Source organism: Poromitra crassiceps (genome assembly GCF_964638095.1).
Source record: "Poromitra crassiceps genome assembly, chromosome: 19".
NCBI classification, from domain to species: domain Eukaryota; kingdom Metazoa; phylum Chordata; class Actinopteri; order Beryciformes; family Melamphaidae; genus Poromitra; species Poromitra crassiceps.
Genome location: NC_139646.1, coordinates 11,127,197 through 11,140,788, shown reverse-complemented (window position 1 = coordinate 11,140,788; position 13,592 = coordinate 11,127,197). Strand labels below are relative to the sequence as shown.

General features: G+C 43.0%; 1 protein-coding gene across 1 annotated transcript; it reads left to right on the top strand.

Annotated features, from left to right (window-relative positions):
- The first annotated feature begins 9,724 nt into the window (after positions 1-9,724).
- On the top strand, positions 9,725-13,285 carry lsm6 (LSM6 homolog, U6 small nuclear RNA and mRNA degradation associated). Its single transcript, XM_083656332.1, has 4 exons — positions 9,725-9,798; positions 10,286-10,391; positions 10,539-10,652; positions 13,098-13,285. The coding sequence occupies exons 2-4, from the start codon at positions 10,298-10,300 to the stop codon at positions 13,130-13,132; spliced, it is 243 nt and encodes an 80-aa protein (XP_083512458.1). The 5' UTR covers positions 9,725-9,798; positions 10,286-10,297; the 3' UTR covers positions 13,133-13,285.
- Positions 13,286-13,592: the final 307 nt, after the last annotated feature.

The window sequence follows — 13,592 nt, the reverse complement described above, 5'->3', positions numbered from 1 at the left end:
GCTATCAGGCCCATACTGTCGTAATGAAACACATTAAAATATTAAAACCAGTCATGCCGTGTGTTGGCAGCTCTACTTGGCACGGGCCTTTTTTTAACAGTCATGCCAACTGTCATGCAGTAACATGAACCCCAGCTTGTGCGTGTGCTTGTGTGGCTGTGTTAGAATGAGGGCTTGTACAGGATAAGGTGCTGTTCACTCTGTTGTATTTTTCTGGCCTGCATCATTTGAGTGCATGTTTTACAAAACAAAATTCATCTAATGTGCTCAGATGACCACATTGTGATATGGCAGATATATGCATGGTCATCATCTGATTGTATTGCAGTGTAACTGGAGCATGGCTGTGTGTGTGTGTGTGTGTGTGTGTGTGTGTGTGTGTGTGTGTGTGTGTGTGTGTGTGTGTGTGTGTGTGTGTGTGCGTGTGCGGTGCGTGCGCGTGCGTGCGTGCGTGTGTGCGTGTGTGTGTGTGTGTGTGTGTGCGTGTGTGTCTGTGTGTGTTTTAAACTTGTTACCAGAAAGGTACATAATATAAAGAGAATTCAATCCTAAAAATATGTTATTATAGATTTGTAAGCAAATATGATACCTAACATTAACAATCCCCCACTTGATTTTTTAACTCTCAGTTGTTAATAGTGGATATTTTGATTGGGAAAGAACATAAATATATTGCTATCTATCTCTGTATGTATGTTTTCTGCAGTACTGTGGTTAGATAAATGGATTCATTGATGACTCATTTGAAGGGGGGGGGCAACTTGTTGTTTGCTAACCTATACAACCTTTAAATAGAGTACAAAGAGTGCCATAGCAGTCTATTTAGAGAGAGAGAGAGAGAGAGAGAGAGAGAGAGAGAGGAGAGAGAGAGAGAGAGAGAGAGAGAGAGAGAGAGAGAGAGAGAGAGAGAGAGAGAGAGAGAGAGAGAGTTGTTGCGTCTTCACACAAACATGGTCTGTTCTCCCACTCTGCCATTCCACCACCTGGACCTATGTATGTGGGAGAGGCCGCAGCACACGTTGATGAACGACACCAAACGGGCCACTTCCTGTTGGCACTGCGGGTCAGAGAGCGAGCGAGAGAGCGAGCGAGAGAGAGAGAGAGAGAGAGAGAGAGAGAGAGAGAGAGAGAGAGAGAGAGAGAGAGAGAGAGAGAGAGAGAGAGAGAGAGAGAGAGAGAGAGAGAGAGAGAGAGAGAGAGAGAGAGAGAGAGAGAGAGAGAGAGAGAGAGAGAGAGAGAGAGAGAGAGAGAGAGAGAGAGAGAGAGAGAGAGGAGAGAGAGAGAGAGAGAGAGAGAGAGAGAGCGAGAGCGAGAGAGAGACAGGTTGACACAGCATCTGTGTCATATCACAGGTTGCCTCTTTAGTGACACCTGCATTTTGTCAGTGTCACCCCCCCACTCAGCCGCTGGGGTTAAGCGCCGGGGCCGGGAGGAAGTGGTCATCATCGGGAGGCTCTGTGTGCGCGGCGAGACCTCGGCCAGTTAGGCATAAAGAGACCCAGATAAGGCACGTGGCAATTTATCCATGCCAGTCCCTCCTTGTTCTGTAGCTCCAACATGGGATCTCGTCTGTTAGATTGGCGCATTGTGAAAAGAGGTTCTCAGTGTCTGGGCGCTTGCCAGCTGACATTCCACGGAGACAAATTGAGAGAGAGGCTCCGGCAGATTTATCGGGCCATTGGCTCGCCTCAGGAATTCTCTTGTAACATGGCACTCCTGCGAAAGGGATAAAGAAATTAGTGTAAAACAACCCCCCACGCCCCCCCCCCCCTCTTCTGCAGTAGCCCCCTTCAACACACACACATGTAGACGCTTCCTTTTTCTTTGATTATATATAAATGTAGATGGATACGAGATGGATGGGTCTGAGCTTCAGTCCTCCTATTTCTATGAATATTCAAGAGGGTGGGCAAGAGAACGTTGCTGTATTCTGGCTGTTGAGTCACACAGGTCCTCTGTGGCAGGAAGCCCTGCTGGTCAAATGACAGAGAGAGAGAGAGAGAGAGAGAGAGAGAGAGAGAGAGAGAGAGAGAGAGAGAGAGAGAGAGGGGGGAGAGAGAGTGAGATGGAGGAGAGAGGGATATGCGTGTGTGGGATTTGAAAGGAACTGCTCCTGGCTGTCTTGGATATTTATTCCTTTCTAAAGCAATGAGGTGTTTGGAGAAAGAGGCCAGCTATGTTCTTAACGCTGCAACGAGAGTAGGGAACATTCTGCTGCACTTCCCCTCACAGACTGTGACCTGTGTGTGACACCATGGCTTCACCTCTGATGATCAATACAGGGATTTGAGTGACTTTCTAAAAAAAATTAAAAAATAAAGTCCTGTGAAAATGGCACCGTTTGCAGAATATGAACGAGCCTACAAATACAAAGGAATGTAAGCTATTTGTGAAATATTCATATATATCGCATATAATGCACAATCGGAAATTAATAATGCTACAATGTTGAAGATTCACTTCTTGCTTACCGGTATGCAAACATGCCATCCTCCATATCATCTGCCAGCATCTAGAGGTTATCTGCCAGTTTGATGAACAGAGAGATTGCCTATGAAACACAAGGTGTGACAGTATGGCAATATGTTATAGTATGCGGGCGGTGCTCATCAGGAAAGAGAGGACGAACGGCTTTGTTCCAAATGTCACGATGCATATTTATGGGCGCACTGGAGTGGCTCCTTGTATAAGCACCATTCACCATCTATCAGGCAAAAGCACTATAGTCTCTCTTTGACATCTTGGTAGGATAGTGTCATGTGACAAAGTGATCAAACTGGGCGAGCTCTGTTCATAAGATGTCTCGTGGAATGCACAGGACAAAAGTCATCTAGATAGCCAAGACAAACTAGTATATATAGAGGTTAACAAAATGTCGTTATTTGTTACTGCTCACATTGTTATGTTTATGCATGAAGCCATGTGTTTCCAGAGACAACTATCCACAAAAGCATGTCATATTGTCAACACTAGTTTAATTTGTGTATTGTATAATGCCCCACCAGTGTTCTTTGTTTCTTCCCTAATCTGACAAATGGGAACAGTGCATGTGAGGCTTTATCGTGCATTCCCTCCTCACAGAGGATGCCACAAATTGAGACATTGAAGTGGAGTGGGAGCAGATAAGGCGACATGGGAGGGTGTCAGACAGACAGACAGACAGACAGACAGAGGCTGCTTCTATCTGTGGGATAGAAGCAGACTCCCTCAGCATAAGCTCCACTGAGCTCCCCTCCACTAAGGATGTTCTCAGGAGAATTCTGTGTTGGCTGCCTGGGCCATGCAGTGGAGGATGGGCCGTCAGACTGTCTGTCTGTGGCCCCCCGCTCCTTGGGGAGAGAACATGCCTCCAGGGCTGTAGCTGATTTGAGATGGGTCCCAGGACTAACCCCTGGGGAACACCAACCAGGCAGACTGGATTCTGAGCCTCTCTTCTCAGGCGTTTGCAGGCAGTGGAGCTCGGTGGCTGTGGAGAGGGAACACGGGCAGGAGGGCTTTCATCTTCTTCACTGTGAGCGGCTCAGTGGATTTTCCTCCAAATTACAGGGAGTGATTACATCCCACCTCGTCTGCCTGCACGCCATCCCCTTCTCAACATGGGGGCCCCCAGGCCAGCCAGCCGCTGTCAACTGTCACTGCTCACAGCTGAGTCATTAAGTGGAAGTTGAGAAATGTGTCATCGGCATGGAAATAATAAGGAACAAAACACAACGCACAGGGGCACATCCCCGTTGCACCCTGTGGGTATTCCACTGCAGCCTATAAACGGACTGTCTTCATTCTTTATTGGCCAGTTACCTGTTATGACGAAGGAATTCAGAACTGTCTGACAGTCTGACCGCCTGTCTCGCTGAGCGCCTTTGCTGTGCTAGTGTTAAATGGACAGAGGCCAGACATGGATGGAATCATAAGAGCTTTGAACAAGTCGGCCACTAAAAACGTCCCCCGGTGCTGCAGAGGCAATACGGAGCTAAGCATCAAGCCAGCTGATGTGGCAGCTGAGGTTTCCCGGCCCCCTTTCTGATGGAAGAAATGTTGCCCATCACTTCCAGGCTATTACCTCCATACAGTTAGGGATTAGATAGAGGCAGGAAGGGGGACACTCCGTCGACCAATCTGTTTTTTTTATTTGAAAACTCCCCCAAGCTTTTCCATTATCTTCTCCATATCAAGCTTGACCCGAAGAGAAAACCTGGCCTCAGAAGGTCAGGGCAGTCTAGACTTTCACCACCGCCTGTGCCCCCACCCCTACCCCCCTAGCCTGCATATTGCTTTAGGATACAGGAGGGACGCCCCCTCCCTCTATTCCTGCTCACCCTGAGCCCCCCCCCCCCCCCCCCCCTCCCATTTCCCACCTACAATAGCATCTCCTGCCACCATAATCATTCTATTTCACTGGCCCGCCCCTCGGGGTTAAGGGGTCAGGAGATGGAGAAGGGATTTGTCTCTGAATTGACAGTACTGCTGTTGTGCGTTTCAGCTGACCACTGTTATACTGGCTGCTCAGAGCGCGTCTGACATCACACCACGTGATGCACAACTGCTGGGTGAAAAGTCACTCTTTAGCTAAAATACCCATGCTTCTGCACTTCAGATGGATCTTTTTTAAACAGCACTAAAACAATGATGTTGCTAATGATGGTAATTATTCATATATGAATGCTAACAGTGTTTAGGTTATGCTACTACTATTACTACTACTACTGATACGAATAATTAATTAATTAATTATAATAACTATAATAATAATAATAATGAATATAGCCTAGTATGCTTAAGAAGAAAAAGGTAAAGGGGCGTTCGGTGGCTCACCTGGTAAAAACTGTAAACAGTTTTCTGATATACTGATTTTGTTATGCTACAAAGCTGATTGAAAGTGGATGGCGTGTTCCTTTAAGAGGAAAGTAATTAGTACATCAGGCTGTTACTGTTATTACTAGTAATAACAAAATAACGACTATATCATGTCTATAAAAAATTGAAATGGTTGTGTAAGAACAAGGATAACTATGAGTAGACTAATCAGATTAGTTAAAGCAAGTACTAGGACTTACTTTTTTAACAGCTGGTAGCTACATTGAGAATGTAAAAATGCCCTTCCACTTTAAAGTCCAACTCCGAAGCATTTAACATCTTACTAATAACTAATATAATTGGGTGGCAGGCTGCGTAGCAGCTCGAGGGCAAACCTACGAGGCACAGTAGAAATGAGTGCTGCCAGTTCAGCAGGCGAGGGACGTCTAAATAATGTATACAGTAGGTTAAGGATTAGGGATCCAACATTGACATCTAATACTTGGTAATATATTGAAAAGTGCAGATTTGATGATTGAAGAGGATTTGAGACTGTATAGTTTCAGTGTTTACAATCAACCCTCATTTCATTTAGGCTACCATAGTTTAATCATTCAATTTCAATAATTACATTTTCAATTTGGATTTCCTGGAGGTTACAAGTAAAACACACTTATCTCAGGGCCCCTAGATGATATGATCCGTCCATGGGAATTACAATCCACTCCCCTTTGTCCACTCATTCATATTTCCTCATCATCATCATCATCTCTGTATTAGCCAGCCCAGTTACTGAGCAACAATGCAAAAACATTTGCATCAAATGTCAATGAGGAAGTAGCCTCAGTCATAAGTTGTATTTCAACTACAAACTTTGTGAATCGAAAATACTCTTTCATATTATTGGCCTATTTATTACATGAATGCTTTTGTTTCATCCAGAAATGAAATGAAGGTACATTATAGGCGGATTCAGGGAGAGAACTGCATAAAGAGTGTGCCACATTCCAATCACATAAAAGCCACGTTCTGTTACGTCGAAGGCCGTGTATTATCATAACAAAGGCAAAGTATGCGTGAAGTGTAAGTGCACGGAGGTCAATCTTCCAAGGCCACCGAGATAAACTGTGCATTTTCTCTCTCTCCAAAATTTCTTTCAAACTGAGCAACGGAAGAGGGAACAGGGGACAAGGGGGGGGAAAAAACGTCATTGAATATTCATTAACCGGTGCCTAGGTGTATACATGGCTCTTAACCACTCTTGTTTATGACTTAAGGACTTGTAGTACTGACCTTAGTTTAACACAGCAGCAGATACCAAATTAACCTCTAGCCTCCACAGGGCTAGCCATGCCCTGCTAACAAGCAACCTGTCTAGACACACAAGAAGTACTTTATGATTCCACCTCTGTGGATCTCTCTCTCTCTCTCTCTCTCTCTCTCTCTCTCTCTCTCTCTCTCAACACGTACTGGCACATGCTCCCTCTCTATAGCCTCTTCTATCTTTCACCACACCATCTCATCCCTCTTTTTCCCCTACACCATTTTGCTTGTACCTCCCAAGCTGTGTGGTGTTTGGGTCATGCACCCAGCATCCACAGTTTTTATCAGATGGTAGACTTTCTCTTTATCCTTCACACTACAGCCATCCTATCCTATCCTAAAGGAAACTCCTGAAACATAGAGGATGTGTAATTACAATTACCCTTATGAAACAGGACTAAATGTCAAAGCAAAAGTAACTATACAAATATAATAAGAACATTATAGGAGATATAAAAAAGAGAGAGATGCCATAAAGTAAGATAAGGCCACAAACTCACAGTTGAGTAACAGACACATTTTGGTCCCTACGGGAATATATGAATAGCATAGTGATTTTTAAGACTAATCTGAGCACAATATCCTACAAGCGAGTATGAGTGGGCCTCCATTAATTAAAATGTCCTCATGCATTTTTCATGAAACACTAACAGGAAAGGAAAATATAATCCTCGTCATGTCAGGACATCATTATCGTGGAGACGAAAAGGCATCACTAGTATTTTCACTGTTTATATTTTTATAATTTAACCACCTCCCTTTTCTTCACTCTGACTAGAGAGACACTGGACTCACTGTGTGCAATATGCAATGTCCAATCCATTCCAGGAGGTATTTTGTGATGTAGTGTTATTTACTTCTTCCACCCACTCAACATGCCTCATCTGCTTTTATTTCAGTGAGTCATTTAGGTTTCCTAAAATGACATTCAATAACCCACAGAGTGAACTTGTTGCTTTTAATCCAAGGTGGGTGTATGTATGGGGATATAAATTAAAGGTCTTCACTGGTCCAAAATGACAGAGCCGGACCCTAATGGACCTGAGACATTTGTGCCCGGACCCAATTGGACCCGTCTATTATTAGAAAGCTGAGACCCGGACCCGTACAGACCCGATAAATGACGGACCCGGACCCGGACCCGAGACCGGTGGGGGTCCGGGTCGGGTCCTCGGGGTTCGGGCATACCGAAGACCTCTAGTAGTTTCAAGTGCTAATTTTTCTGATAAGCTTGTTTCTTAATTAGTTGTTTGACGATACAAAAAGGGGTGATTGATAGCTGTGACAGCCAGGCCACTCACCGGGTCCACTCGGGTTCTATTGGACCCGACATTTCACTGTCAGAGACCTGCGGGAAACAGACCCGGCCCGGAACCAGAGTCACTTCTTTTGAATGGACCCGAGACCCGGCCAGGTCTGGGTCGGGTCCTCGAGTATTACGGGCATACCCAAAAACCTCTAATGTAAATATAGATAGCTAGCCAAATAGTGTGTGTACATTGGGGTGTGTCTATGATCTTGGCCATGTTTCTTAAAAATACAACATCTTGTGGCTATCGGTGAAGAAATTGGTATCTTACCTCTCCTACAATCCTTTTCTCCCCGTATGATTGTTGAACATCAGTGGAAACTCATATGTGACACAAAAACATAACATTTACCATGAATGTTTTAGATAACTCAAACATGTGTCTTGGTGTGACCGTCCGTCCGTGACATCACTCTGTCTACATTTGGCCAGTTATCTGCAGGAATAAGAAAAATACAGCACCAAACAAAAGAAGGGCCCAGAAATACACAGTACATCAATAATTTAACAAACGTGTTTTGTGGTTAAACTTTAAAGTGTTTTATCCCTATAACCCAATAACCCTACAATAAGAATGTGAAGTGTCTGAGTGAATGAGTGAGTGAGTGAGTGAGTGAGTGAGTGAGCAGTATTGTGTTCGGCCACAGCTATGCCATTTTACATGCGATCGGGCTGAATCTTTCAGGAAGTGTAAAGAGCACCCCTGCTCCGCTAGGTCACCCGCATGCTGGGGGTGACCTAACGGAGATGGATTTTTTTATTAGATCATTAGGACCGACTAAATTGGCAAAAATGGCTCATTAGTGGCCAAAATGCCTCAACACAGTTTCAGCACCATGGAGAGCTCCAGAGTGGAGCACCACACAGGTGAGCACAGTTTGAATCAGCCAGTGAACTCTGGAGCAGTGCACAGGTGAGCGGAGTTGTAATCAGCCACTGAGAGAGGACTATGAAACCCCTCTGGGGAGAGAGAGGAGAGGCTGCATGCCAACTCTGTGGGTGAGGCCTTATAATGGCCAGTCACACAGGGACGGGTATTCTGCTAGTTAAATAAATAGCAGGAGAACATGTGAATGAGGTGTGCAGCCAAACCAGCTGGTGGAGGGGAACCAGGATAGAGTGGATGAGTTTAAGTTGTTTTTCCAACAGGTTTGACAAGGGGACCACAGGCCAGCTGCCCCGACCCCCCGACACCATCCACCAACACCCACCCATCTGCATGGCCACCTCTCCCCACTCTGCCCCTGTCTGCATATACTGCATATCTGTACATACGGTACCTCTACCTCCATCCACAGGAACAGCTTGCAATGCATTAATCAAATCTGTACGTTCTGTACACATCATCCACATCTGTAAATTGAATGCATCTAATTGTTGTACATTCTGTAGGCCTATGCTGTAATGCATAGGCCTTTATTTGTTGTCTTCATTTATTCATGCCCTGTTACATGTTGCATAATTATGCTATGTATTGAGTTTTTCCAATTATTTCACAACATATAGGCTCTTTTCCCTATTTTTGTTATATTCTGCATTAATTTAGTCTTCGGCTCAGTAACTTTTTCTGCTGCTTTTTACTTAATGATGCCTACTAACATAATGTAATCTATACATTCTCTCATATTTTGAATTCATACAGTCTACTTAACAATTAACATGCTCAAGTGTTGACATTTTTGTTGTATTATTATTTAAATTTTCTGTTGCTTTGCTGGATCTCTTATCACTTTTTACTGAGACAACGACCCCATTCTCCAATCCCCACAAGATCTTTCAATTGGGTACTATAAAATGAAACCAGTTAGGTTTAGGTTTAGGTTTAGGTTTAGGTTTCGTGTGTGTGTGTGTGTGTGTGTGTGTGTGTGTGTGTGTGTGTGTGTGTGTGTGTGTGTGTGTGTGTGTGTGTGTGTGTGTGTGTGTGTGTGTGTCGAGAGGGAGGGTGGGTGGGTGCGGGTAGCCTACTCTGCATGTGCCTTTATTTTGCAAATAATACTTATCAATTAAAGGTTTAGGCTATGTCTGTAATTAATCTGATATATACAATGATAAAAAGAACATGGTTAAACTCAACGAAAAGATAGACATGACATCCGAACACCATCAAGTTATTTGGTCCTCCTTCCTCCTCACTTATAGATAAACGCCAGAGAGTCTTAATTAACACACTTTTGTAATTTTGTTTCATTAAAACGCACACACATCCCTGTCGGATAGTGACTCAGAGGAGAGGAATGAATTGTTCTGCAAACCAGCGCGAGCCAAAACATATTTTGTCCCCTATCGGACACCGTACAGCTGAGCTCAGTAGTAACATCTGATTGGGCGACACTTTCATCGGTGCCAAAAGTAATCGTTTAGCAAACGTTCAGGTGGGTGAAATGCTATATACATGATACTGCTAATCGTTATTGACAATACTAAAGTTTTTCAAATGCAGTGTCATTGGACATGTTTAACGCTAATGCTTTTGCAGGAACAATGCGTCTCTCATCATCCAGTATCACCATAGCCATTGTAGCAGGCTAATAGCTGTTAGCTGACTATGCTAAAGAGCAAACGTTACTTTCGTTAGCGGGCTAGTAACGTAGCTAACGTTAAGTCATAAACGGTCGCAGTGGTCCTCGCTGTGTATCAAGCTTGGAGACTAATTTAACGCATTTCGTTGGTCGCAGCAACATTCACCCTAAAATTGACTATGATACACTAGTAGTAAAGGCTAACGTTATCTAGCTAGCGTTAACGTTACATAGCAAGACGGGTGGCATCTTGCCTCCCAGTAGTAGGCTAACGTTACTCGTGGTGTAACCTTAGTTGATGTTAATCGTAACACCATTGTCTCTCTCGGACCCCTTCCAGACCGCAGTCAAGATGAGTCTCAGAAAGCAGACCCCGAGTGACTTCTTGAAGCAGATAATTGGGAGACCTGTGGTGGTCAAACTGAACTCCGGTGTGGATTACAGAGGTAACGTTAACCCATCGGACAAATTATGGGCAGCATTCTGTCAAGTGTCTTCCTGATGTGATTTTAATGTGAAGAGGCATACCGTGCAGCCAAATGAATCATGCTACAGCAACTGAGCCGAATAACACTACATTTGTCTGTCTGCAGGTGTCCTGGCCTGCCTGGATGGCTACATGAACATTGCAATCGAGCAGACAGAGGAGTATGTCAATGGGCAGCTCAAGAACAAGTATGGAGATGCTTTTCTAAGAGGAAACAATGGTAAGGTCCTCCACCTCATTTAAATACATAATGCTTGTACACTACAAGCAGTGGTGGCCTCCATCTCAGACAGAAACAATATTTGTGGTTGATGCACTTTACATTAATGGATCTCAAACTTTTTGGCATCCTCCTCGTCAATCATGGCCGTATTTGTACCTCAGCCCCACAAATCCACATCTACATGGTAGGGCTGTTTGAAATGTATTCAAATCCGTCACTGAAATAGTGAAATGAAATGAAACAGGTTTTAGCCTCAAATACAGCATATCTGTGGTCGGCTCAAAGCAAGGGACACCACCAAAAAACAAAGTTGATTTATTTTGCACATGATCTCACACATAACCAACCAACAACTGTAAACAGTTTTGCAGACATTCATTTACTGACTGTTATTGAGAGTTGATTTGAGTTAAGTTGTGGACCAGTGATGTCATTCATGCACAAATTACATCACTGGACCACAATTTGACTCGAATCAACTCTCAATAACTGTCAAAGTAAATTAATGTCTGCAAAACAATTTAGAGTTTTCGGATATGTGTGAGATCATGTGCAAAATAAATCTCAGCATTGTTTTTGGTGGAGTGTCCCTTTAAGTGTTGTATCCACCATTCCACCATAATACTTAGAACGTTTGCTTGAAGGATCCATTTCAACTCTGTTTGGCCATCCCATCGTTACCCACCTAACACAGATAATCCTGTCACCAGCCATGCAGTGTTGCATGATTCCCTGTTGATAGGGATCCCTGTTGATAGGGAGCCAATGTGTCAGTATGATTAATCGGCTAACAGTCAGTGATATTTTTGTCAATAATGAGCGGGTTGATGAAGGTCTAAGCATAAATCCATCCCCTGACACTGTGTGTGTGTGTGTGGAAAAGTGACAGACAATACATTTGCTAATTAGCACACAACACAGCCTTACACCTTTACATAGAATGTCATATTGTATACACTTGATCAGTACAAAAATGTCTACACTTTATCCACGTATTTCATCATTAGATCTGCTTTTATCATCATCCATTGCTGAGCCTACATAGAATGAATATACCATAGTCTAATTTTGGGTCACTGATAAATTGAATCATCCCTAAGTACTAATGAACATTGCACTTTTCCAATTTTAGTCTTCACAGAAAGAGACACAATTCCCTAAATGTTTTTATAACCTATATAATGTATTCTTATTTTAAAGTAGGCTACCTACCTACCTTCCCTGGAAAGTGTAGAATCATTTGATGTGGACCACATCATCTATCCTACACGAAACTTGTGTAGATGGCCATAAAATAAACAGTACCGTACTTAACAGTGGTCAGTCACGTTAACCAAATATTTTCCATCTTTTACCAAAATGTTTTAACAATGACAGAAAAATCTGAAGGCTGTCTGTCATTTTGACAGATTGGAGACTGGAATTACCAGCGTGGCAGCGCCACTTCAGCCAGGGTTTTGAATTCGGGGAACGCGCTCCTTCGTCACCATGGAGTGCGTTTGTGGGTACAGCAGCAGGGCTCCTGGTACAAAAGGAGCACTGCTGCGGGTTTTCCTCCCGGTGAAGCGAGTGTTTGCAAGATCGGGAAATCCCCCATTCAGAGAGTCTTGCCGACTTCTCATCACTTCCAGCAGAGCGCGGGTTCAGCCTTCAGAACAGAATTAATTCATGAGAAACCGTCTGTCCGAGGCAAAGATGCAAACCCTTAAGACACCCTTAAAACGCCTCTGCAGCATGCGTTTGATTACGCTCAAACGAGCAGCCAGTTTACGGTCCACGTGGGCCAGAGAGTTTGAGTTTGGGCTCTGCTACAGCAGGTCAATTGCGTTCAATTCAATTTCTTGTAAATGGTTCGTTCATATTTTTATTTCTATTGTCTAATTCTGTAAAATGACGTCATTCATATTTGCCCATTTATGCACAATGGCTGCGGTGTTTTAGTGCCCTCTGCTGTCACTGCTTTATTTATTTATTTGCACGATAAAACAAAGCAGCAGAAACGGAACAACAAAAGACAAGAAGCAAATGATTTGTGCAGGTGAGATTTAGAAAAGCCCTAGAGAGGCTTATAGAAGGAATCTCACCGTGTGTGCTTTGTGTATGTTGTTGACATGACAAGTGACCGCACGGTCGACGTCTGCTCAACTTTTCTCTCTTTTAAATGAACAATCTAACTGTTCTTCTGTAGGTTGTATTAAATGTTATCGTGATCAATAGTTTTTGAAAATTAAATAGGCTGTCTCATCATAAAAAATCTAACAAAATTAAAATTATGGGTAATAATAGATGACAGAATTTTTATGACCCTGTCTGTCAAAATGATGCACAATGAGAAAGTCTAACACAACCTCTGAGTATTACTAACAGAAATTAAATGGTATCACGAAGTCAAACTACAGACTTTTAATGTTTGCATTTATTTATTTTCCTCTCCTTCCCCAGTTCTGTACATCAGCACCCAGAAGAGAAAAGTGTGATGAAGACCATTTTGTTGTTTCATTTTTATTTTTTTTAATGATATGTCAGTGGTTAACTGTCATAAGTTTTTGTTTGTATAATGCTTCAAACTATGAAGATTGTTTGGTTTTGTAAAAGTGGAATCATTTAATAAATCCTAATTTTTGATTGAAGTTTGATTTGGTGAATATATTATTTCAATATTTGGGTTTTTAAAGCTGCAAGGGAAAGTATGTAAACCATGTGTGCTGATTCCAGTATATATTCAAATATAAAGGCAAATGAAACGTTTGCGGCGCTGTAAATAAGTATTTGGTCTTAATGTATCTGTCTCAAAGTGGAACGTCACTTTCTGGTTCAGCACTGTACCAGAGATTTTCATCCGCCATTTATTTTCTCATAGACATTTCGTAAAATACTTATACAAATTGTTTTACTTGTTCAAACCAAACTGTGTTTTGGTCCGAGTGAAATGTTCTA

Bases quoted from the DNA above. Each gene is read 5' to 3' on its own strand.
- lsm6 (XM_083656332.1), top strand. From the start codon at position 10,298: ATGAGTCTCAGAAAGCAGACCCCGAGTGACTTCTTGAAGCAGATAATT. The intron at 10,392-10,538 runs GTAACGTTAACC...GTCTGTCTGCAG, and splicing joins CTCCGGTGTGGATTACAGAG to GTGTCCTGGCCTGCCTGGAT. The intron at 10,653-13,097 runs GTAAGGTCCTCC...CTCCTTCCCCAG, and splicing joins TTTTCTAAGAGGAAACAATG to TTCTGTACATCAGCACCCAG.